Source organism: Rhinichthys klamathensis, unplaced genomic scaffold (assembly GCF_029890125.1).
Source record: "Rhinichthys klamathensis goyatoka isolate OS25496 unplaced genomic scaffold, OSU_Roscu_1.1 h1tg000566l_1, whole genome shotgun sequence".
Taxonomy (NCBI): Eukaryota; Metazoa; Chordata; class Actinopteri; order Cypriniformes; family Leuciscidae; genus Rhinichthys; species Rhinichthys klamathensis.
Window position 1 is genome coordinate 1,166,806 of NW_026607032.1, and position 26,328 is coordinate 1,193,133.

The 26,328-nt window shown below is 36.8% G+C and overlaps 1 protein-coding gene across 1 annotated transcript; it reads left to right on the top strand.

The window, feature by feature from the left end:
* The first annotated feature begins 101 nt into the window (after positions 1-101).
* Positions 102-25,459, top strand: ccdc24 (coiled-coil domain containing 24). The gene is made up of 8 exons (XM_056239525.1): positions 102-353; positions 1,921-2,090; positions 12,552-12,704; positions 12,806-12,910; positions 14,749-14,803; positions 22,633-22,699; positions 23,225-23,342; positions 24,284-25,459. Exons 1-8 carry the CDS (start codon positions 171-173, stop codon positions 24,702-24,704), a joined length of 1,272 nt encoding a protein of 423 aa, XP_056095500.1. The 5' UTR covers positions 102-170; the 3' UTR covers positions 24,705-25,459.
* Positions 25,460-26,328: the final 869 nt, after the last annotated feature.

A 26,328-nucleotide genomic window follows, 5' to 3' on the forward strand; every position in this document is an offset into this window, starting at 1 on the left:
TAATTAATAAGGTCATTATTTACCCAATATGTTTGTTTAGCATGCTCTTTCCCTTTGTACAATGCACCACTGCCGTTGAATGCTGTATTATATTCTGAAATGTTTGTAGGGATTTATTCATTTTTCTATGTATATATTTACAGCTTTTGTCTCCAGTATGGGCACACCGAATGCACTCTAGTGGTGAGCTTTTTGTGCTCAGTCCTGGAAATAGCGGCCTCATGGACAATTTCCAACGCCAACAATCTGTGTGGAATTTAGTGAAGGAAAATGTTCCCAGCTCTGAGCTTCCTGAGATCCGAGCAGTACTTGGAGATGCATTGATTGATACGTACGCAGAGTTGTATTCAGAGGTATGAGGCATTTATGCATTAGACTGTCTAGTAAGATAGAACAGAATGTGATCGCTGAAAGTCTATAATAGGTCAATCATTTAATCTTTTATAAAATAACTGTAAAGCCCAGACTACATAATTCATGTCTTCACCTATTGATGTTAATACAGTACGTTAATTTTGCTTTTGAAAGGTAAATGGAAACATCCCTTCAGGCGGTGGCTACATTTAATATTTAATGTTTGATATTTTATTATATATATATATATATATATATATATATATATATATATGTGTGTGTGTGTGTGCATTCATCAATGCATTTGTTTTATGATTTTATACACTGAGAAAAGTCTCCATCAACAAGTGTGCTAGTATACCCCTGACGTGTAACTTTAAACCAGTTTTGAATTACAACTCTCATGAGTGAATCAGTGCATGGAATGCAAACCTTATTTGAACAGATACAGGGACTGTTTCAGAGCTGACTCTTTCAAAGATAAATTGTCTTTCACAAACTGCATACGCAGTATAAGCAGACATCCATTTGCATATGGAAATAGTGGGTGGAAACTTGTCTATGGAAGACTTATGTGATTCCTCCTTCCTCTGAACACTAAATATAATTTATAACCTTCTGTTTAAAACCCCCTCTGCTGTTCATAAGGATTTACGAGATTTTTTTTTACATAGAAAGGCATACCAATGCCTCGAATGTGTGTTCAAGGGAATTTTATACATTTTTACTACAAATAGTGATTATGATAATGCATTGTCTTATCAACCAAGGGCTTCGTACCTTGCCAGTAAGACCTATTTTGAATACCAGTAAAGTTTATAACTGCTATGCTGCAAAACAAAAATGCAAGGAACTTTGCTCTTTTAAGACTCTTGCTTTTCTGTCAATTTTCCTCTCTCGGTTTGCCTTTGAGCTTGTCCTTGAGAACATTTTTCAGTACAAAGATTAAAGTCAATAAACAAGAAAAGAAAAATGTTCGTTTGTATCAAAGTTTGCATTTAGGTCATTTTTAAGCCTGCATCCTCACAGAAATGTCTCTCCGGTGCCTGTGCACATCCTAAACCCCAGGTTCTGGAGTGGAAATAAGAAGAAGCTGAAGTTATGTAGGCTTGAAGTTGGTTTCATGCAGGCACAGCAGGATCAGAATTCTCAGGGAGCTGGTTTTACTCCGTCTTGCATTGCCTTCGACAAGCTTTGAAGTGTATTTTCAGAGTCCGAGGGAAACTTGAACGTCCCAAGACAGGTGTGGAGATTGGTAATAGAGTGCAGACATTGTTTGCCAGTGCCTTGACAGGCTTTCATTTCCCTAGCTGGCTTTTCACCTCACGTGGTGGAGCGTTTGTCAGAAAAACACATGGATTTTTTTTTTTTCTATATTCTCTGAAATTTCCAGTTTCTTATGCCCATTTCAGAGATAAGAGACGTTTGTGATGGGATGTTAACCAACTGTCTGCATTTCTCCAGTTGTAGAGCAGCTTGTAACATGGATTTGGAAAGTGCATTTCATACAAAGCTGAGCCAAATAGCACTCTCCTGTTAACGCTTTCCTCTGTTGACCTGTTCTAGGTGGAGATGTGGGAGAAGATTTGGCTGGAGCTCCATTACTCAGAGCAGGGCAGCAGGCCAGAAGCCCCTGTGTTCCCTCTGGCTGACCCCCCGGCTGTTAAAGAGTTGCTAAAAGCAGAGATTCAATTGTTGCTGCTCACACTGAGGGAAAAAGCAGCCAGACAGGGCAGGTGAGAAAGATACAGTATTATAATATCACTGCTATGCAACATGGACTGTTACACAACAGACATCAAGCCTCAAACATTAGGCCTATATCAACAGTTAACTTTAACAGTTATCTATCAGAGCTAACAAAAAATAACATTAACTATCAGCTCTGAAAGACTTTTAACCTCTGACGTCTTGTTGATAGTCGTAAACTTTATTAAAAGCCACTCAGACATGAGCCATGAAATTTGGTTCAAATTCTGTCTGATACAGATACACTGACATTACAATTCTATGCTATTCATGAAAAACTAAAATAAATCATTTTAAATGTGACGAGTAAATTCCAGCATCACAATGTTACAATGTACAACAGTATCATTAGCTAAAGATCTCATTTAATAGTGTTGTTCAGTTATTAATGTTTTTAAAGCTTAATTTTAAGCGAGCTTGTTAGATTACGGGAAAGGGAATCTAAATAAAATTACAGAAATGATCATACTAGGGATGTCAACGATTAATCGACGATCGATTAATTGTCGATAACACGTTTAATCGATAAACCTTATCGATCATCGATTAAGCACGTTCATGCGCGTGCGTGCTGCTCAACCCCGCGAAACATGTAAGCGAGCGCGCCGGAGTTATGTTTGGGACTATTTTACACCTTCATCATGACTATAAGTTTGCGTGTGCATTCGCTGCCTTTTGTTTTGTGCAAATGTAAGTTGTAATAGTTTATTTTGTGTGCGCCTATCTATATCTGATTTACCTCATATTGGATGCATTTGGTTAAGAATTGACGCAGCGTGATCTTTAGCGCGCGCAGCTCAAATGGCAATGCACGACTAATAACGACTATTGGGGCTGTCATATTATATAACATTATAAAGAGAACAATATTGTAATAAAACATTGTGAATTATTTGGGTTTACTTGCCGTGTCGCGTTGTTCCAGGAAGAGCGCATCCACAACATGAGTCATTCTGAATGGCACATAACGTTAATTTAGTTCAAGTTCACTTGTGCATTCACGTCATTTTGTGCAGATATAATTTGTAATATTATGTTTATTTTGTATATATCTGATTAATCTCATAGGATGCGTTTCTTTGAGTTAAATAACGTGCTAGCAAAGTGCTCAACGGTTAGTTATTCATTCAGCGCGCGCCGCTCAAGCAGAATGCACGACTAATAACGAGGATTCATTTGGGACTGTCATATTACATAACATGAGAACACTATTTTATTAAATCGGTGTGAATTCATTGGGCTTAGTTGCCGTTTTAAGTGCGTTGTTCCAGGAAGAGCACGCGTCCACAAGTCACACATTCTGACAAGCGCATCTGAGGCGGCGTTGGTGACACGTTGTATTAGTCGTTATATTTGATTATGAAATATTTAATTTGATTCAGGGCCTGAATTTCGTTTTGGAAAATGGGGGGGGGGGGGGGGGGGGGGATTTTTTTAGGGGGAGAAGGGCGGGGGGCATTTTTTCCAAACAAAAATTACATTTATCTTGCCGAAATGTTTGCGCTCATTGCATTTTTACAATGGGGTAATATTGTTGTTAAGAGTTTGCACAACACAAGGAAGCTTGATTTAAATTGTTTAATTAAATTGAAAAAAGTAGCACAAATAAATACAATAGAATAAAGATACAAATAAAGACAAATAAAGAGAAAAGTTTGTCAATGGGTCTAACTTCATATAGGCCCACAGAAACTGAATAAAGTAATCAAATGGAAAATAACACTGGGTAGTATTTTAGTCCTGAATAAATTAAATATATATAGGCTATTAATCCTGATTCCTTTAACTTAAAGCTATCTTTTGTTGTTTTGACAACTAAATTAATGAGCTAGTGCACGGATCCTGCGTTCATTATACTGGCATGCGTTTTATGCTTATTAAAAGACAAAACCGACTATGTTTAGAGTATACTCACGAAGACCGAGATTGACACAATTTTGCATGTTAAAGTAACACTATGTAGTTTTTCAACCTTCATAATATATTTCCAAGACCCTTGTGATGGTACATCGACTTAAAATAAGTTAAATGACACGTCTGCCATAGCCTGACGTGGTCTGTATCGCTTTTACTGGCACTATGTAACTTCGGGTTTCTGGTAGGAACCCGTGCACAAAAAGAACTACAAAATTCGACTGCTTTACGGCATACGTCACTTCCCCCACCACTTCCTCAAATTGTCTGTGGCCATTGCAGACATCCCAAGTCTCCCGGGAGTCTCCTGCGTCTCCCTGATGCCCGCAAATTAGTTCAGATCTGCCGGAATCTAGAGCGCGCATGCGAGGCAGAACATACTGCGCGCATAACATACATAGCGCGAGCATGGCAGAGAGAGAGAGAGCGAGAGACCTTGCGAGTGTGCCTCACGAAAGCTAGTCAACCCGCCACCAGCCGCCCGCCCCCCCGTCAACAATCCAGTCACCAAGATATACCTCCCTGAAATGACTTCTTGCAGGTTGGGATGTCTGCCGTTGTTGATTCCAAAGCCGGTGCTGGATAAACAGCGAGCGTGCGCGTGCGACAGTCGGCTGCGGAAGGCTAAATTATTTACGACAGCAGTAATGGACAATTCTGCTTCCAAACTGTAGGGCGACCGCTGAGGAAAAATCACATGGTGTTGCTTTAAGGCATATAATCCGCGAAAAATAACTTTTGTTACTGGCCAGCTGTTTTTGAGGCGGACTCTCTATGAATGTGCGCATATAAAATAATCTCTTAGAGAGCGTGCGAGCACTGATTAGTTTAAAATCGCTTGAATGTTTAAACTGGTAAGACTTAAAAAGACGTGCAAATGGTAAACTTCAGTCACGATGCACTGCTGGCCCGATTGTGCAAGTGAATATTCCGTCATGTCCCGACTCCTAAACACGAGTGTCGCCGCAGCGCTTGATGCTTTCCTTGCACAACACATTTTGAGAGAAGAGACAGAAGACGCGGCACCGCTGAACACTCACGCTGTTTGTGAAATTGCGCCTGGCAGATAGTTGTTAAAAGAATGATTTGGTTGATTTTTATAATCTGTGTGGATTACGATTGCGGGAATTTCCTTAAATGGGAGACCTGTGGGAATTATTAGAATTATGCGCAATACCCGCAATCCCGCGCCGAAATTCGAGCCCTGTATTTAATTATCAATCACATCGAAACATTTTACATTCCTACTAGCCCTTTATTTAGATTAAAACCATTCTCATTAATTTGGTGAGGAATATAGCGGTTTGAGCAGCATTTGCAGAGCTGTCATGCTGTTGGCCATATTCACTGCAGCAGACTCATATTGCAGTTAACGATTAATCGATTAATTGATCGTTAATTTAAACGATGATCGATCATGGGAATTTGTGAAAATTGACATCCCTAGATCATACACAATTAAATATCTAATATCGACTGATACCAATAAATTAAAAAAGAGTTAAATCTGTCAAAAAAACGATATTGTACCAAAATAACGTGCATCCCGACAATACAGTCATGGTTTGATGAACTATATTACTTATATTAACTCTAAATTGTAGTCATTTTTAAAATGAACATTTTCAATAGATTCCAACTGAAATGTTTCATCTGAAGATCTAGAACTCACTGTCAAGTCTCATCTGCGGGTGTCGTGGTGTAATTGCTTTCCCTGACTTGACGAATGAATGTTCTGACCTTAATGGAGACCCGAAGTATTCTTTTCAGCTGACTGGGAGTGAGTTCATAGGTCAGGGCTTTGCTTAAAATGCTTGCTGATAAATCATTGACTTTAAAAGCTTGGAGCATCCATTGGAGCACATCACAAAAGAACTGCTTTAAATGAAGTGAATTATGTCAGCAATAAGGACTATGTCTGGTTTGTTTGACAGTTCGTGCTCTGTTTGCTTTTAAATTTGTAGCAAATTATGATTACATTTCAATTTGTTGCCTAGTGGCTTTTCTTAGGGTTCTTTGTTACTTTTTGTGTCTAATATAACAATGCACCGGGGAAGAAGATATTTACAGGTACCAGTCAGGCAGGAGGGGCGATTTTCTCTCAGCAACTAGCTAGACAGTGGAAAGTATGTCCTCAGAAGGAAAGCATGTCCTTTTGAAAGCTTTTTAATGTACTTTAACATGTAGCTACTTTATTTTTTTCAACAATAAAATTACGATTAGTTAAAATTTGTTGGTTAACTATTTACATTATTCTTTGCTGAGCCTGTAGATCCATTTTTCACCTATTTATATTCCTTAAAGCCCTTCTCTCTCAGTAGACAAAAAGCTCTCTTTTCAGCCATGGCAAATCAGCAGCAGGTGTTTGGTGACTACCGGTTCAGTCCATCAGAGTAAACACTTTCATTCATTCTCAAATTGCTAAAACGAATTGGCTCTGTCACCCAGAAACAAATATTACATATGAGCATTGGGGTGTAAACTTGTTTGGTTTCAATGTCAGTTTTTGTTTGTTACCAACTTCCTTTGGTCACATAATTTAGCTGCTCTGCTTTGAGGACAAATCTGGATTACTTCTCTTTCATATTGCTCCAGGTTTGGAGCTTTCCCGGCACCTGATGTGGGCCAAAGCAGGAAACCCTCGATTCAATGCCGTTTTTAGCGCTTTAACGTGGGCAAGAAAGCTTTTGAAAGGAATTAATTTAATGGATCTAGTTAGCGACACTTTTTCCCCTCTCGGCCAATGGCCTCCCCTCCTTCCTGTGTGGTCCTTGTCTGCGTGATTTGTTGTGGCTGTATGGAGTCAAGCTGCACCTGTTTCTTTATGCTAGGTCTCAGTTTAATGGGCATTGAGAGAGAACCTTAGTTCATGCGTGAACTGCGAGCGGCTGAGACTTTAAAAGCCGACAAAAGGAAGGTTCTTAAATCTCTGGAGAGATATACCGCAACAATCGGCGCAGGAAGGCTGGAAAGAGAAAGTTGTGTGCACAGCGTATTTCACATGTAGGTAAATTATCAGTGCAGATGGAGGGGCGTTTTGAAAGTCTCTTATTTTCCTCTGATACATTGAGGGATTTTTCTTTTGTCCTCTTTTTGATGTGGCGGCTCCTCTGTGCCATCTTTGTTGGCAAAAGTATGTTCCTCCCTTCTCTGTGAACACTGCTAAGCTGCTTACTGATCTGTGCCCACAATATAGCCTCTGTTCCCGTCAGTACATCGCCTCTATATGAGCAGAGCAGAGATGGGCTTCGGACCTCTGCTCGTAATGCAGGATTCGGTCAGAGATGCTTGTTAACGTGTTCTGCCTCTTTTTATCAGGCTTAAAAAGGCATTAAAAACGTATATTGTTTTTATTATATATTACTAGTGCAATGCCCGTGCAAAATCAGTTTTTGTGTGTTTTTAGTAATTGTTGGTTTGGTATGTTTGAGTTGCTGAATAGCCTAGGCTACTATTAGATACTATTAGATTCCAAAAAGAATCGCTACTTTTCCAAAAAATAATCGCTACTTTTCCAAATTCAATCGCTACTTTTTCAGAAAAGATTCACTACTTTTTTCAAAAAGAATAATGTAACAAAATAACACTATAATAAAAGTATAATTACATTGTAAAAAAATTATAATAACATTGTAATAAACGTATAATTACATTGTAATAAATGTATAACTACCTTGAAAAGAATCGCTACATTTAAAAAGAATCGCTACTTTTCCAAAAAGAATCGCTACTTTTCCAAAAAGAATCGCTACTTTTTCAAAAAGAATCGCTACTTTTCCAAATTGAATCGCTACTTTTTCAGAAAAGATTCGCTACTTTTTTCAAAAAGAATAATGTAACAAAATAATAATGTCATAAATGTATAATAATAATAATGTAACAAATGTATAATAACACTGTAATAAATGTATAATTACATTGTAATAAACGTATAATTACATTGTAATAAATGTAATAACACTGTAATAAACGTATAATTACATTGTAATAAATGTATAACTACCTTGAAAAGAATCGCTACATTTAAAAAGAATCGCTACTTTTTTCAAAAAGAATCGCTACTTTTCCAAAAAGAATTGCTACTTTTCCAAATTGAATCGCTACTTTTTCAGAAAAGATTCGCTACTTTTTACAAAAAGAATAATGTAACAAAATAATAATGTGATAAATATATAATAATAATAATGTAACAAATGTATAACACTGTAATAAATGTATAATTACATTGTAAGAAACGTATAACAACACTGTATTGTAGAATTACATTGTAATAAACGTATAATTACATTGTAATAAATGTATAATAACACTGTAATAAACGTATAATTACATTGTAATAAACGTACAATTATATTGTAAAAAAAAATTCTAATAACATTGTAATAAACGTATAATTACATTGTAATAAATGTATAACAACCTTGAAAAGAATCGCTCCATTTAAAAAGAATCGCTACTTTTTTCAAAAAGAATAGCTACTTTTTTCAAAAAGAATAGCTACTTTTTTCAAAAAGAATAGCTACTTTTTTCAAAAAGAAAAGCTACTTTTTTCAAAAAGAATCGCTACTTTTTCAAAAAGAAACGCTACTTTTTTCAAAAAGAATCGCTACTTTTCAAAAATTGAATCGCTACTTTTTCAGAAAAGATTCGCTACTTTTTAAAAAAGAATCGCTACTTTTTCAAAAAGAATAATGTGACAAAATAATAATGTATAATGTAACAAATGTATAATAACACTGTAATAAATGTATAATTACATTGTAATAAACATATAATATCACATATAAATGTATAATAACACTGTAATAAACGTATAATTACATTGTAATAAATGTATAACTACCTTGAAAAGAATCGCTACAGTTAAAAAGAATCGCTACATTTAAAAAGAATCGCTACTTTTTCAAAAAGAATCGCTACTTTTCCAAAAAGAATCGCTACTTTTTCAAAAACAATCGCTACTTTTTCCAAAAAGAATCGCTACTTTTCCAAAAAGAATTGCTACTTTTTCAAAAAGATTTGCTACTTTTTCAAAAAGAATCGCTACTTTTTTCAAAAAGAATCGCTACTTTCACAAAAAGAATCACTACTTTATCGCTACTTTGTCAAAAAGAATCGCTACTTTTTCAAAAAGAATCGCTACTTTTTTCCAAAAAGAATCGCTACTTTTCCAAAAAGAATTGCTACTTTTTCAAAAAGATTAGCTACTTTTTCAAAAAGAATCGCTAATTTTTTCAAAAAGAATCACTACTTTATCGCTACTTTGTCAAAAAGATTAGCTACTTTTTCAAAAAGAATCGCTACTTTTTTCAAAAAGAATCGCTACTTTTTAAAAAAGAATCGCTACTTTTCCAAAAAGAATCGCTACTTTTTAAAAAAGTATCGCTACTTTTCCAAAAAGAATCGCTACTTTTTCAGAAAAGATTCGCTACTTTTTAAAAAAGAATCGCTACTTTTTTTCAAAAAGAATAATGTAACAAAATAATAATGTCATAAATGTATAATAATAATAATAATAATATAACAAATGTATAATAACACTGTAATAAATGTATAATTACATTGTAATAAATGTATAATTACATTGTAATAGATGTATAATTACATTGTAACAAATGTATAATAACACTGTAATAAACGTATAATTACATTGTAATAAACGTATAATTACATTGTAACAAAAGTATAATTACATTGTAATAAACGTATATTTACATTGCAATAAATGTATAATAACACTGTAATAAATGTATTAATACATTGTAATGTATAAATACATTGTAATAAATGTACAAATTAATTGTAATAAATGTATAATAACATTGTAATAAATGTATAATAACATTGTAAACAATGTATAATTACATTGTAATAAACGTATAATTACATTGTAATAAATGTATAATTACATTGTAATGTATAACAACCTAGAAAAGAATCGCTACATTTAAAGAATCGCTACTTTTTCAAAAATAATCTCTACTTTTTCAAAAAGAATCGCTACTTTTTTCAAAAAGAATCGCTACTTTTTCAGAAAAGATTCACAATTTTTTTTAAAGAATCGCTACTTTTTTCAAAAAGAATAATTTAACAAAATAATAATGTCATAAATGTATAATAATAATAATAATGTAACAAATGCATAACACTGTAATAAATATATAATTACATTGTAATAAACGTATAATTACTTTGTAATAAATGTATAATAACACTGTAAAAATTGTGTAATTACATTGTAATAAACGTTTACGTAATACATATATAATAACACTTTAAACAATGTATAATTACATTGGGATAAATGTATAATAACACTGTAAACCATCAGTGCCCAACCAGTCGATCGGACTGATCCCAAGTCGACCGCGAGGAGTGTAGGAATTATTTTTTTTTTTTTTTTTTTTTTTTTTTTTTTATGTGTGTTTTATATTTTTTATTAAATTTACACTACAGCCTATATCATGAGTCCTTGCCAACACATCCACAAAAAAGTATTTAAAAAAGAGAAAAAGGAAAAAGTAGGACTTTTGGTTGGACATATACACATGAGTTTTCCCTGTACGGGCCACTATCTGTAACAAACTTGGCTTGCAACTTAAGTAAACCAGAAGTCACTTAAAAGTTCAGGGCACTCACAAGGCATGAATGAATAATGGAAAAAAAAAAACTGTATCAATACTTGAAATCAGACAAAGATAGGCCTAAGCAGGTTAACCAACAAAGTATATTGATAACTCAATAGTCAAATCAGAAAAATTAACACTTATTCGAGAATCCTTGATCAAATAGTCATGCGTGAGAAGTATTGTCCTTATGCGTGAATCCTTTGTCCTTGAGCCCAAAAAATGAATCAAAATGTCCAGGAAAAGTGGTAATAATCCTCCAAACTAGCCTGACTTCGTCATACTCATATTCTAGTCAGAATGTGAGTCTGATACTGCTTCATAGGGCTTTGATTATGAGGCGTGTCTTAACCGAACCAGGAAAAAAAAAACCTCTGCACTCAATTGGATAGACCTACAACCAATGAGAGCAACGCAGTAAGTCAACTACTTTGCATAGCACAGTTGTCAACTACAGAACTCAAATGCACGCACGCTGGAAGAAGTAAAATAACGAGTGTTGCTTCTTTTACTTGGTCCTCTATGAGTGCGACCAAAAGAGAAACCACAATGACCACAGGGTTTTCATTGCGTCCCATCTTCTTAGTTACCATCGGAGCCAGCTGATAAATTAAACTTTTGCCGAATCCCATAGGAAGGACGGCAAACACATCTTTCCGATCGACAAATGCGTTGATTGCAGTTATATGTTCGTCTTTTAAAATGAATGCGCTGTCGATTTCTTTTACAACGGACGCAATAGCGGAATCTCTACATCTCAGTTCTCCAGCGGCAGTCATCTCTGAGGGAAACCAGTTCAACCCAAGCGCTCTTTGATAACGTGAGGATTACGTCCCTGCAGATCATCTGTCCATCATCGTATAAAGCCCGCCCTGGCAATTTGATTGGCCCGACGATTTCTGAACCGATCATAATTACTCCTCAATGGAGCGAGTCCAGACCGAACTTCCCTATCAAAAAATGTTGTGGGCGGGGTTCGGGCTGGCATCCAGGCTAGCTCCAAACGTGATGAAATAGCAAAAATACCAAAAACCCCAAGTCTTCTCTTGAACCTCGATGGGTAGTTAATCCATAAACTCTTCTTCAAAGGAGAAGGCTAAAAAACACCAATCTGTTTGGTTTAAACAGGATCACCTAACATGCATGCTGTTTTGCCAAAACCTGGCTTGGCCTTTTTTACTAAACAAGGCCTTCCTCTTCCAAGGTGCTCTCCTGTCAAAATAAAAGTCAATTTTGCCAACTACAGGATGTTTCTGCACCAAACATAAAAGTCCCTCATACAAAGGTAGAGAACTTCAACTAGGGCCTGAAAACAATTGAATCATACATATCCTCATAAAATAATGTGTCTTCCAAGAAAATTCTGAACTTTTTGCCAGAGAGAGGGAGTGGGGGAAGTGGGAAAGAGATGTATTCTCAGGTGAGACTTGCGTCACAAATGGTGATGCTAACTTCACAAGAGAGAGTTCAAATGTTAATTTCCAGAAAGGTCCTTTGTCTTCTCAGGGGGTGGTCGTTCCTCAACCAGACTGCCCGGCATTTTCTAATTTCTCAAGTCTTACACTCTTATCTGGTATTTTTATGGATATCATTCAGCATCTTCATTCATTTTTAGTGCACTTTTAAACCACAACAAAAAAATCAATACTGTGTGGAAAGAGACTCTCCAAATAGCTTTAATGAGATGAGATCTATTTAATGAGATCCCATTTTGTCTTTCACAGGTTTCTTGAGAAAGATCTAACTGCACATTTATTTATAATTAAATCCAATTAAGTATAATTAACTTTTTTAGTTTAACAAGGCAAACTCCTGCTTGGGAATCACAGTAAAACTGTGCTAGCACTTTTCACTTTCACCATTCTGTCATTCTCACTGTCAGTAAATGAGTATGCGTGTGTGTCTCAGGGATGAAGAGGAGGTCATGGCCCTGTACAATCCTAGTGTGGTGAGTTACGCATTGAGCAGCAGTAGCACACAGAGACAGGGGAGTCCAGGCAGCCGGTGTGAAAAGAAATCACCTTCCAGACCCCCATCTAGCCAGAGCAAGATTGGAAGCAGGTCAGTGTTTCAAAATGATATACCTGTGGGTGTACTTCTACATGACAGAAGTTGATGATATTGATTGAGTTAGTAAGTATTGAATAGCACTCTTTTTTCAGGTCAATCTCTAGCCTCTCGTCTCACTCCAGCTGTGAGGAAGAAATCAAGGCCTTAAGACACAAGTTAAACATCACCCATATAGAAGAAGTCGTGACCCATCTCAGGTGAGGTGTATATCTAAGCAGTTATACGCACTGCTCCCTTTAAAGTACTCAATTCAGTTGCTCTGCCCTTTAGACTGAGTAGGGCAAGTGATGCTCATTTTTAAATGGAAGTCACACAGAGTGTGAGTACATGTTATTATAACTGAGGACTGCTTTGAGCATATTATGAAAACTATGAACAACAGCGAAATTTCAGACCTAATTCCATGCATAACAAATGCAATTACTTTTTTATCAAGCAGATAATATTGGAATCATTTGTTTACACCCGAGGCAGTGTACATAAAATAATGACTTTTTAGCCAGCAAGATTGTCCGCTTGCAGTTTGATCCTGGTGTGCAGTGAAGTTAATATTGTGGAACACACATTCCTCCGGGTAGAATTCTCCCTCCTTTGCTCAACATGTCCTCATACAGACTATGGATGCAGACACGCTCCTTCTTGTGCAAACATGCTGTTGTTAAAACAGAATGTTGGACTTCCTCACCTTCCTCTCTTTCCCTCTTTCCACGACTGCTCATGCTCATATACACTTTCATCTAGGATTATATTACTTACTGCTGGTTCTAAATTGGTGGCTAAATTTCGATTTGAGGTTGTCTGTAAGCTTACACATACACTAACAGTCAAATGTTTGGACACTAAACTGATTTCTCTTGATCTTAAAAAGCTTTTCATCTATGTTTTAATGTCATAAATAAATGAATTCACTTTAAATTAATTAAACATTAATTAATTAAATCATTTTCACATAGTTAAAATGTATTTATTATTTTATTTATTTAAATATTATTTTAAATTAAATATGTAATAATATTAAATAATATTATTTTATTAGTTTTGTTCATTCATATAAACAGATTTTTGATTAATAAAATATATTTTTTATTTAATAAATGTTTAATAATATTAAATCGTATGATTTTACTAGTTTTATTAATTATTACTAGTATTATTTACTGGATATATATATATATATATATATATATATATACATATACACACACACACACACACACACACACACACACACACACACACACACACACACACACACAACCAAGTACTTTAAATGACTAATATAACCATCTCATACCATCACTGTGTCATGGTACCACCTCAGTACATCTAGTAAGGGATTCCCTCTTGAGTTCCCTCTCTCCTTAAGCCTCTCTTTCAGTCCAAACTTTCTACTTTACGACCGCCTCGCTCAACCCCTTTACCACCCTCCATTCTCTACCTCTCATCCTCTCCTTCTCTGCCAGGCATGTGTAACTCTCCACCCAGCTAAGAGGAATGCAAACAGTAAGTCCTGCTCAGTGGGGCAGCAGGGAATTGAGATAGAAGGAGGGGAGCTGGAGCGAGCAGTCCCATCTATCCCTCCATCAGAACAAAAGACCTCATTGTGAGCAAATGAATTCCAGATCTCGACATATGTAAGATTCCTTGGCCTTAAAAGAAAAGTGAAGAGAGTTTAAGTGACTACAATGCTTATGTAACAGAGAAGAAGTAGGCCAGTTTTCGCTTCCCTGCTGATCTGGAAAAGAGTTCATGGTGCAGCAGTTTGAGTCCAGCCCAGATAAAAACTCTTTTTGCTTAAACTTGTTTAGTACTTAAATGAGAAGAGGTCTCCTATTTCTCGGAAACCCATAATGGCTCAGAATATGGACAGTTATTTATAGTTGCCATAATTATGTGTATCTTATTCTTGGTGCCACATATGGTATTTTGTTTGTTTGATATATATTTTTCCCCATTACACTTCATAAGTGTTGATTTAGAATAATGCATATATCCACTTCATCCTTTAAAAAAGAAGGCCTTGTTTGATTGACAGGTCAGTCCTTACCGAAGAATCTGAAGCATTGAAAAGAGACGTGCGGGTCCTCCAGGTAAGGGCTCATTTTGACATTCAATACTGGTTTTGATTGCAACATCAATTTCAGGATTACTTTAATAACATGCTATGAATCTGGATCCAGAGGGTGGAGGAATCTTTTTTCTTTTTTTTCTTTCTTTTCTAAGCGTATCTTTTTTTTATCTGCTGAGATAAAACTCCATTATAGTTAAAGTACTGTACTTAAAGGAAAACTCCGGCGCAAAATGAACCTTTGGTCTCGGCGTAAAATGGCAAAAATCGGCGTTCGTAGATCGACTGGTAGAGACTGTTTTTCAAAGATGGCTTCTGCCTGTATACGCGAAGTTGACTGTATGTAAAAAATATCTTCTTATTAAACTGTCTGGACACTGACAAAGTTCTCAATGCTTCGGTTTGAAGGTAGGGACCCTCATTATGCTACCGTGCTAGTGTGGGGCTATTTTGAGCCTTGTTAGTGGTATTAACAAGCGATTTTTATTTGTCATTACTCTATGCCCAATATACTAGCGTTATACTAGCTTTATAGGCTAAACTGTTTTTAGAGATAAAACTATTTACATTCGATAATCATGAAAACAAATCTCAGATAACGGTTGACTAGGTAACAATGTGTAATTAGACCAAAGGTTCATTTTGCGCCGGAGTTCTCCTTTAACTCTTCTTTTGTGGTTTCTACAAAAAACTAAATGTATAGCTTTCAGATTGGTCATGTTTTTTAAACATTTCTATTTAGCTTTTTTTATTTTATTTCAGCAGCACTACTAATTTTTGTATGTTTGTGTTTTATTTAAGTTTAAATCTTAAGTTTCGTCTAATATTTAATTTATTGATGAAATGATGAACGTAAAATGAATAGACTTAGTTTTAGCAATACCAACACCGGCTAATGTTGCCAAAAAGCTGCTATAGCTTTCTGAACTGCTGCAGTTTTTATTATTATTGTGAAATAAGTATCGCAGACATAAAAGCAAGTTTCATCCCCATAAGACTAGTGAAGAGCATAGTTCATTAATATGATAGTTCCCAAAACCCAACTCTGAGTGTTCTAACACTGTGGAACTGCTCTTACAGATTAAACTGCTTAATAACCATTTTCAATGATCTCTGTTTGGTGCAACTGAAAACTGCAGTGCAAATTTGTGTTTGACTCTCTATTAAGGCGCTTTCACACTTGGATCGATTGCCTGTTCCGAACCCGAGTTCGATTGCTCCCCCCTCCCCTCCCCTGCCCTGCCCTGCCCTGCCCTGCCCTGCCCTGCCCTGCCCTGCCCCCGATGGACTGTGTTCACATTATATTATTTATATCCGAACCGCGGTACGCTTGCGTCATCAAGCTGCAGCTGGCGCTGGCGCGTAATCGTGTTGCTTGGTAACTGCTATGAATGAAAAGGCGACAAAATGGATAGAATAGCTCGCTTCACATTTGTTCTTCTTTTTTTGAACCTCTGGTTTTGTTTTCAAAGAAAAGATACAGAATCACACTTGCGTCTGTCAAAGTTATACGACCACATTATATGCCATCAATCACTTCCACGTGTCGCCATCACTTCCACTTCAAAATCGTGGTTCACTTCCACGATTTGGTACGATTGTGTTCATATCAGCAGCGAACTGTACTGGAGTTCACATGAACCGTAACCCAGACCACCCTTTTTAAGCGGACTCGAGTACGGTTCTATATGTCTATGTTGTTTTGTGAGGGCCCAATCCCTGAAAGTGTACAGTGTGCATTTTTCCCTTAAGTATTTTTTTTTTCAACCTTTAAGGGGCTTTAGAGCCCCTTAACATGCAACTGGCTCTACAGCTCTAGCTTGAATACTGTCAAAAAACGTGCATATATCATGTATGTATGAAATCGGATACACATATACTTCTCATTGAGCTGAACACGTGGATGTGACTATTGCGAGTCACGGTCATTGTGCCACCAACTGGCAGCAGGAAGTGTGTCACTTAAAACAGGCTTTGAAATCAGCCGCTTATTTACCTGAATTGCTGAATACGGGGTCAGAATAATGTCAAGACACGGCAGATATAAATTCGATTTTTTATGTATTTACCTTCTATATTTACCCCATTATCTAAAGCCATGGGGTGATGGTGGCGCCTGTGCTTGGGGCCCGTCATCGCTGCCTGCTTCTTTTTTTCGATATGAGGTACCAATCATGTGCCTTTAGAGGTTATTATAATATTTTGGTGTTTATTCAGCATAAGCCTTAAGGTCCTTGCACTTTCCGAGTCCGAAATTCTCATCCAAAATGTTTGCACTTTAAAAAATAAATACGACCTCACGTTGTGTCAATCACATTTACACACTGCCTCTGAAACCTTCATCTATCATTAAAAAAAAATCAGATCCGGTTCAATTTTCTGCATTTTTCGCATCTGTAGCAAGCATTTTGAGAGGTTTTTTTACAATTCAGAGCCACCAAATGACGAATACAAAAAAACGCATACGAAAATTTCTGAAAGTGATTCTTTCCTTAGCATGACAATATGCACTAATAACAATGTGTAATTATGTACAACACCACTCATGAATTATACCTTCATTAGATAGTTTATTTCAATTACCCAGTGCTTGCTTAATAATTGCACCTTACATGAACACTCATGTAAAGTGTGAAATATAGAACAGTTGTTCCTTTTGATGTGTTACATAAGCAGCTGGGAAATGGATAATCATGCATCAACTACCATAGAACGAGCATATGTTTTTTTATAATGGATCACAGAGGATTTCTATAGTATATAAATACGAATACGCTAAACTAGACCATTAAGCTCTTTTTCCGTCTTTGCAGCCAAACACGCAGTGTCACACTGATCTCCTCTCAGTCAGCCAGAGGAACTTACTGTAAGGTTTCTACTGTACATCCTTGCTTCACTCTCTCTTCTGTTAAAGTGCAGAGCTCAGCCACAGATGTGAGCCACTCTCAGTGCCAAGCAAATGAGAACGCCATTTGTTTTTTATTAACACACATATGCACACTATTTGAAGCATTCTGTTCAAACATGCTGTACAAATGCACTTGTCCAAAGTCCTGGACATACACAGTTGCACAATGCACTCCACCTCTCACTGTGAAATGTCATCCTGCTACACATAACAATACAGTACTGAGCATCAAATACACTCCCCGGCCACTTTATTAGGTACACCTGTCCAACTGCTCGTTAACACTTAATTTCTAAGCAGCCAATCACATGGCGGCAACTCAGTGCATTTAGGCATGTAGACATGGTCAAGACAATCTCCTGCAGTTCAAACCGAGCATCAGTATGGGGAAGAAAGTTGATTTGAGTGACTTTGAACGTGGCATGATTGTTGGTGCCAGAAGGGCTGGTCTGAGTATTTCAGAAACTGCTAATCTACTGGGATTTTCACGCACAACCATCTCTAGGGTTTACAGAGAATGGTCCGAAAAAGAAAAAACATCCAGTGAGCGGCAGTTCTGTGGGCGGAAATGCCTTGTTAATGCCAGAGGTCAGAGGAGAATGGCCAGACTGGTTCGAGCTGATAGAAGGGCAACAGTGACTGAAATAACCACTCGTTACAACCGAGGTATGCAGCAAAGCATTTGTGAAGCCACAACACGCACAACCTTGAGGCGGATGGGCTACAACAGCAGAAGACTCCACCGGGTACCACTCATCTCCACTACAAATAGGAAAAAGAGGCTACAATTTGCAAGAGCTCACCAAAATTGAACAGTTGAAGACTGGAAAAATGTTGCCTGGTCTGATGAGTCTCGATTTCTGTTGAGACATTCAGATGTTAGAGTCAGAATTTGGCGTAAACAGAATGAGAACATGGAACCATCATGCCTTGTTACCACTGTGCAGGCTGGTGGTGGTGGTGTAATGGTGTGGGGGATGTTTTCCTGGCACACTTTAGGCCCCTTAGTGCCAATTGGGCATCGTTTAAATGCCACGGCCTACCTGAGCATTGTTTCTGACCATGTCCATCCCTTTATGGCCACCATGTACCCATCCTCTGATGGCTACTTCCACCATGTCACAAAGCTCTAATCATTTCAAATTGGTTTCTTGAACATGACAATGAGTTCACTGTACTAAAATGGCCTCCACAGTCACCAGATCTCAACCCAATAGAGCATCTTTGGGATGTGGTGGAACGGGAGATTCGCATCATGGATGTGCAGCCGACAAATCTGCGGCAACTGTGTGATGCCATCATGTCAATATGGACCAAACTCCCTGAGGAATGCTTCCAGCACCTTGTTGAATCTATGCCACGAAGAATTGAGGCAGTTCTGAAGGCAAAAGGGGGTCCAACCCGTTACTAGCATGGGGTACCTAATAAAGTGGCCGGTGAGTGTATGTTGTGATTACGTCATGTCACACAGCAGTTTCACGTTTGGGGTACACAGACAAAACTTGTTACATTGAACTGGGCCGATCCTAAAGTTCACTTAGACTGACAGGCTCAAACCAGGATATAATGTTCCCTTTGGACTGGGATGTGTACTGTCACATACCATTAAATTTGATGGTGAAGAAATTAAACAGTTCCACTGGCATAGACTGTTTATTTTAATTAACTGATCAGTCTTTAGCGAGAAATGTATATAATCTGAACAGTGTTAATCAGAGTATTAGTGATAGCCAAGAATTTAATGTCTCATTGCAGCTGGGGCCTGTAATTGGGGGTCTCAGCACTAAAGGGGCCCACAAGGTGGCTGAATTTTATTGAACCCTTTCATGCATGAATTATGACAATCTTCCTATGTTTTTTGATTGCCCTTAGGGCATAAAAAACAAGATTTGATTAGAATTTTTTTTTACACATTTTTTAAAGAGATTTTCAGATGTCTACTTGAGTGGATAGTATGCGTTTTTGGTTTTAACTGAAGAGGCACTGTATTAAACCTAATACAGAAATAACACAGCAATATTGTGTGTATTTAACGAACCCATGAATAAATTGATATAAAATCATGTGAAAACTATATACAAAGATTGCAAACGCAAAATATTGCAAACGCAATTGAGTTTGTTTCCGTTCGATTAGACGAAGAACTTCATGTTGAACTTTGCGTGTCTTTGATATCAGAACATGAGGACGTGATTCTCTGTGAAGGACTCAGACTATGTAAAAAGCTCACACTCTATCCAGAAATTCTTACAAATGATTAAACTCGTGATCATGGATGTCATGTTTCAATTTTTAAACGTTTTTAACAATTCATAAATTTATGAATTCATTGTTTATATATTATTTAAACCCTGAAAAACTTCTGGAATTTAATTTTTATATATATATATTTTAATTATTTCTTAGTATTGTATTTAATTATTTTAATATATATCCTTGTGTTAGTAAAAAAAAAAAAATTGCCCTGCAGGGGACCTTTGAATATTGTCATGAGTCAAAGTCAAACAGCAGTGTTATTTTTTACTATCATTGAGATACTGTTATAGTTTTTGTTAATATTTTGAATTAGATTTTAATTTTAGATTTTATGTTTTCATTTTAATGTAGGTAATTTTGTTGTGTGCTTTGTCACTTTTATTAGTTTTCATAAATACAGTTGTATTACTTTGTACAGTCTTTATTAGTTTTAGTTTATTTAGTTTTAGTCATTTTAGTACCCCAACTTAAATTAAATTAAATTAAATTTAGTGCATTAATTCAAGTAATGATAAAGGTTTTTTTTTATTGTTATTTTTATGGTTATGGTTTTATTTTTAGTCAAGGATAATGACATCTGCTCATCTGAGGGAGTGTGGGAGAGGGCGTCCCTCCTCCCTCTGGTCTTAGATTTCAGTGTCCTGCCTCATACTGTAACTATGGCTTTGCTAATGCTATTTCTTTTCCAGCTGGCCTCTGGGGTTATACCGCTTCCCACAGACCACAGGGCTAAAATGAATAGTCTCCCGTACACTGGCAGCAACAGTGCCCACCTCAGACAGCTCTGTTTTTTGTTTCATTTAAAAGGATGAGTGTATATGTGCTGGGCAGTAAGCATGACTCTACATGATATATCAGTGACTAAACCGAGGCAGCAGGCAGATTGGTGTAATAATAGTACTCCGCTGCCATACAACATGTGAGCTAATGGAGATCCGTGGCTTTGCAGCGAAAGCATGTGGTTTTGGAGTCCTGTTTTAAGAGCTCGAGTCTCAGTGGAGCAGTGCTGTGGGATCATTTAGTGCAGTGTGAGCTCTGGGGCTGCGTAATACGGAGCCCCTTAAAGGGATACTCCACTTTTTTTGGAAATAGGCTTATTTTTTTAATCCATTCAGCTGATCTCCGGTTCTGGCGGTGCCACTTGTAGCATAGCTTAGCATACATCATTGAAGTGGACAAGACCATTAGCATTTCTCAAAAAAAAAATGACCAAAGAGTTTAGATATTTTTCCTATTTAAAACTTGACTCTTCTGTAGTTACATCGTGCACTAAGACCGACGGAAAATGTAAAGTTGCGATTTTCTAGGCTGATATGGCTAGGAACTATACTCTCATTCCTGCGTAGTAATCAAGAAACTTTACTGCCGTACCATGAGTGCAGCAGGCGTAAATGATATGACGCAGCGCCTGAAAATAGTCCCCAGCTCGGTAACTTCCAACGTGACCGGGACTAAGTGCCTGCGCCTGCTGCACTCATAGTACGGCAGTAAAGTTTCTTGATTACTACGCTGGAATGAGAGTATAGTTCCTAGCCATATCAGCCTAGAAAATCGCAACTTTACATTTTCCGTCGGTCTTAGTGCACGATGTAACTACAGAAGAGTCAAGTTTTAAATAGGAAAAATATCGAAACTCTTTGGTCATTTTTTTTTTTTGAGAAATGCTAATGTCTTGTCCACTTCAATGATGTATGCTAAGCTATGCTAAAAGTGGCACCGCCAGAACCGGAGATCGGCTGAATGGATTCAAAAACGGTAAAACTCAACAGTTTAACTCTGGGGGAGTTGTAAAATGAGCCTATTTCCAAAAAAAGTGGAGTAACCCTTTAAAGGGACCTTTGCAAAAATAAAAATATACAGATTTTCACATGCTCATGAGAAACTTACGCGTGCGCACACGAGAAACTTTATTTTTGCAAAGGTTCCTTTAGGGGCTCCGTACTTTTTCCATTCTTTTTTATTTATTTATTTTTTGTTTTTATCTGTAAAGCAATTTGGCAATTTATTCTTGATGCAGATACAAAGTTTCACATCATGAATTTTTGATTGAATCATCACTCACATCAAATAGTAAATAGACGAATAAAAAAAGTAAATCTTACCAGAACATTTTGTTCGTTCGTGTTTTTAATCAAACACGAATTTTAACAATTACTGATGGAATATTTATATATACTGCAGTTCAAAAGTTTCACCAAGGCTGCATTTATTTGATCAAAAATAAACAGTAATTTTTGTATCAATTTAAAATAACGGAATATTGATCACAAATGCCATAGAATAGTGTCTATGAGAGTGATATGCTATAAACATATACAGCAAAGATAATTTGAAGTTTTATTTGCAGTGGATACCATAGGAGAACCATTCTGGTTTCAACAAAGAACCTTTCAGTGAACAGTTCTTAAAAGAATAATTTTTTTCTTAATGCTAATGAACATTTTAATATTTTAAAGACCCCCCCCCCCCCCCCCCCCCTATAAAGAACCTTTTGTGGAACTGAAATGTCCCATGGATGTTGAGGGTTCTTCATGATGGAACCATCAATGGCAGTAAAGAACCTTTACTTTTAAGAGTACATTTGGAGACAAACACTGCGGGAAAAGTCTCTGCCATAAAGCTTAGTGGAGAGAGTGAAAGTATTGGGGTGTTGAAATCCTTTGGCTTGATTGGATGTTTTATCACAGGGAAACCTTGAGACTGAGAGAGCCAATACCCAGACAGAACCTGTCTCGCCAGAACCCACCCTAGCAGGTATGTGCTTATTCATCTTGACAAAAAGATTCTGTTTTCATGCACCTTTGTATCAGACAAAAGCCTACTGGCAGACTGAACTAAAACAAGACTGCAGCTCTGAGGAGTTTTTGTCCATAAAAATATAAATTTGTCCATATATAAATTCAACTGTTGAGCATAATCTTTCTTAATAAACATTGCATCATAATGATCATTAAACCATTTTATTTAAAATCTGTAAATGTCTTCAAATGTGAAGTGGCCTTTTGAATAGTGTATCACCACCATCTAGTGGTTCACTCCTAAATCTTATGTACACTTTTCCTCTTTTTGTTTTTTTGGGGGGCTGATGAAAAACAAGTGTGTAAAAACAAGTGTGTCAGCCAGTGTGTAATGCAGTTTGTTCTTTTTATTGTATATACAACTCGTTCATAAAAATAAAGCAGCTAAATTAGTAATTCTGCAGTCTCAAATAAAGAAAAAGATCCGATAAAAATGTAGACTGCTTAACACTGATTTCTTGTTTTCTCTGCTGGCTTTCAGAGCTCAAAGAGGAACGGAGACTCATTCAGAGGGATCTGAACGTCAAGAGTTTAATAAACTGCTCCTACAACACAATAAATCAGAGTACCAGAAACAGAAACCTACAAATCCATGCAAGGTCAGATCACCTTTCCAGAATAATGCTTTGTATATGACTTGATGCACAGCCATGCAGAGGTGGACAGTAACAAAGTACATTTACTTGAGTACTGTACACTCTTTAAAGATCTGTTCTTTACTTGAGTATTATTTTTTCTGGAAACTCTTTACTTTCACTTCACTACATTTGAAAGACAAATATCATACTTTTTACTCCACTACATTTCTGTCAAGGTCCTTGAGTAGAAAGTTTTAACGTCAGTCAGGGGATGATTTTAGTTGCAGGGGTTGCATTTTGGTTGGAAATGAAAGTCGGGTTGACGTCAGACCTGACTGATGTTGGTTTCTGACGTCAACCCGTTTTTAATTTTCAACCACAATACAACGTCTGTCCAACGTTGGAGATTAACGCCAATCTGACATTAGATTCTGACATCAACCTGATGTTCATTTTCATCGTTGGGTTTGGTCTTCTAAATGCAAATTGTGTCATTGTTTTGGAGCACACTAGCTTATAGATAACAGCAAGGCTAACATATTCATACTGAAAGCCAAAAAAACTTGGCTTCAGTTCCAGTTCCAGTAGTGGGATTGAATGTGAGATTGAATAAGTGCACTCAATAACAATGGTTTCGGACACCCAAATGGCTGTCCGAAACCATTGTTATTGAGTGCACTTATTCAATCTCACATTCAATCCCACTACTGGAACTGTGTGTTCTAGAAATAAATTTGATATTGATATGAGGGTATGCAGGCATAGATTTAGAGGCATACGGTGTAAGTATTACATACAACAATGCAACAATATTAAAACAATGCATTGAATCGGTCTGTAATGGAGTTATATTTGACCAGTAGTATCTGTACTTTCACTCAAGTAAGTTTACTTTGTCCACCTCTGCAGTCATGTAGATGATCCAAGGTTCTTCTGGCATAAATGTAGTATGTTTTTTAAAGGGAGATGAGTGGTCTTGCTTTGTCTGCAAATGATTCAGAAAGACCAAAACCATCAAACGGAACAGTTCCCCATTTGAAACCATGTCCGCCCAGAGACACAAACCACATCAGGAGCGATGTACCACTAATAAGCTCTTCAAGTGCTGAATCCACGAGCCCTACTTCTGCTTTGGAACATGGGGACAAAGGTTGCAAGCACAGAGGAAATTCAGTAAGAGCTTCAGCATTCAGACTGGTGCCAGCAGCCACAGTCAGAGCATCAGGATCCGTCAAAGACTTCCTCCTAAAGATGGAGGTGACCAGAAACGGTGACCACCTCCAGCCCGCTCCCCCTGCAGTGCAGAGAACAGCCAGCAGGAGGCAGAGGGGGAACAGACACCCGTGCGTTCCTCAGCCCAACAGCCTGCTCACTTCTCTTTGACAACAACTGGATACTGCTCTTCATCGTTTTGTTTTGTTTTTCAGGAAAAAGCCATGGCCCTTACCCATAGGAATAAAACACAAACCACAAGGTGATCTTTAAAATAAACTTTATTTACCATTTCAAATTGAACAGTTTAAGATATACAGCTGACATGACTAAGACAATTTCAATGCAGTTTGGCCCTAAAATGGAAAAGACATGGTTAGATATGTTTGATAAAGTACTGAGCTCATGTCATTATTGTGCTTGTCTTTTTACTTCACTGTTTTTATATTGCCATGAGCACACGGGTACACACACACACACACACACACACACACTATTGTGATGACATCTCTTCTTTTAGGATACAGGACATGGGAGAGATATGGGTTTTATTTTTTGCAGTTATGTATTATTTTCTGTTGCTTTCAAACACGTATACATTTTAAAGTGCTGTAACAACATTAAAATACATGATGCTGTTTTGAATAAACACTCCGGTAAGTAAATGAAAGAATTCAGTTTCATTTGAGACACAGTGTGCTGATTCTGTTTATAGCTTACTTTATACAGCCACAAAATTGTGCTCAATAGACATTTCCATCTAGAACTTAGAGGTTTTTATGTGCATATATTTTTGTTTTGCTCGTTATACAGCCCCGTCATGTCATTTGAATGTGTATTCCATCACAATTCATTTACAAACTAATGTAAAAGTGTTCGGTTCTTCTTAGAAACACATTTTTTTGCTACCCAATAGCAGATTGACATGAAATTTCCAAAACATTAATTCAGTATATATCATTTTTCAAATGCATTTTTCTTTCCAGGCAATCAAATGTGCTTACTCCGTTTCTTTTTACATTGTGCAGAATACATGAAACTGTGAATGAAATTGACAGAAATGTTCTTAAAGGGGTTTGCAGCACTACAAATACACTTACAATACTGAGATGAAGATATAACATTGTTGGCTTTAGACTGTGTCCTTTCTCATGAATAAACGATTTCTGTTTGACCAGACGCATTTTTTTTTTTTCAAGTTTCAGTCCAAAGCCTTTGTTTGGCAATGTGTTTGAGTTGAGATCAGCTGGCTTGAGGAGGTTTAGGGAGGAACAAATGTAGTGTCACTGAATATAGCTAAAAAAATATTACAACTGATGATAAAATACAGTTTTAGTACTATAAAAATAAAAAGGAAAAATCTCTTAGAAAGGTAGATTTCTGTTAAATGGCAAAAACAGATCATTACATACTGATTAAAATTACTGTACGACATCAATAGTGACAGAACGTCCACTACACAGAGCACTCTGTACACATAACATTAGCTACGTTACCATAAGAAATAAAGTAAAAACAACTAAAAATAAACCCCACTACAGCAACCCACCCTGATAAAAACAGATAACACAAACATCAGTTGAATTTTTGTCTTTTTTTTTTTACATTACTGTACAACGGAGAGAGAGAGAGAGAGAGAGAGAGAGAGGACTAGAGGTGTGGAACAGTGCAAGAACGGCACTGATGCATAACATGTCTACTGTTATATAAAGAGTTTGCATGTCAAGGTCTGTTCACATTGCAGTACCTAGAGACAGACACATGGTCTTCATGCCACGTTCAAGGTCTGAGGACC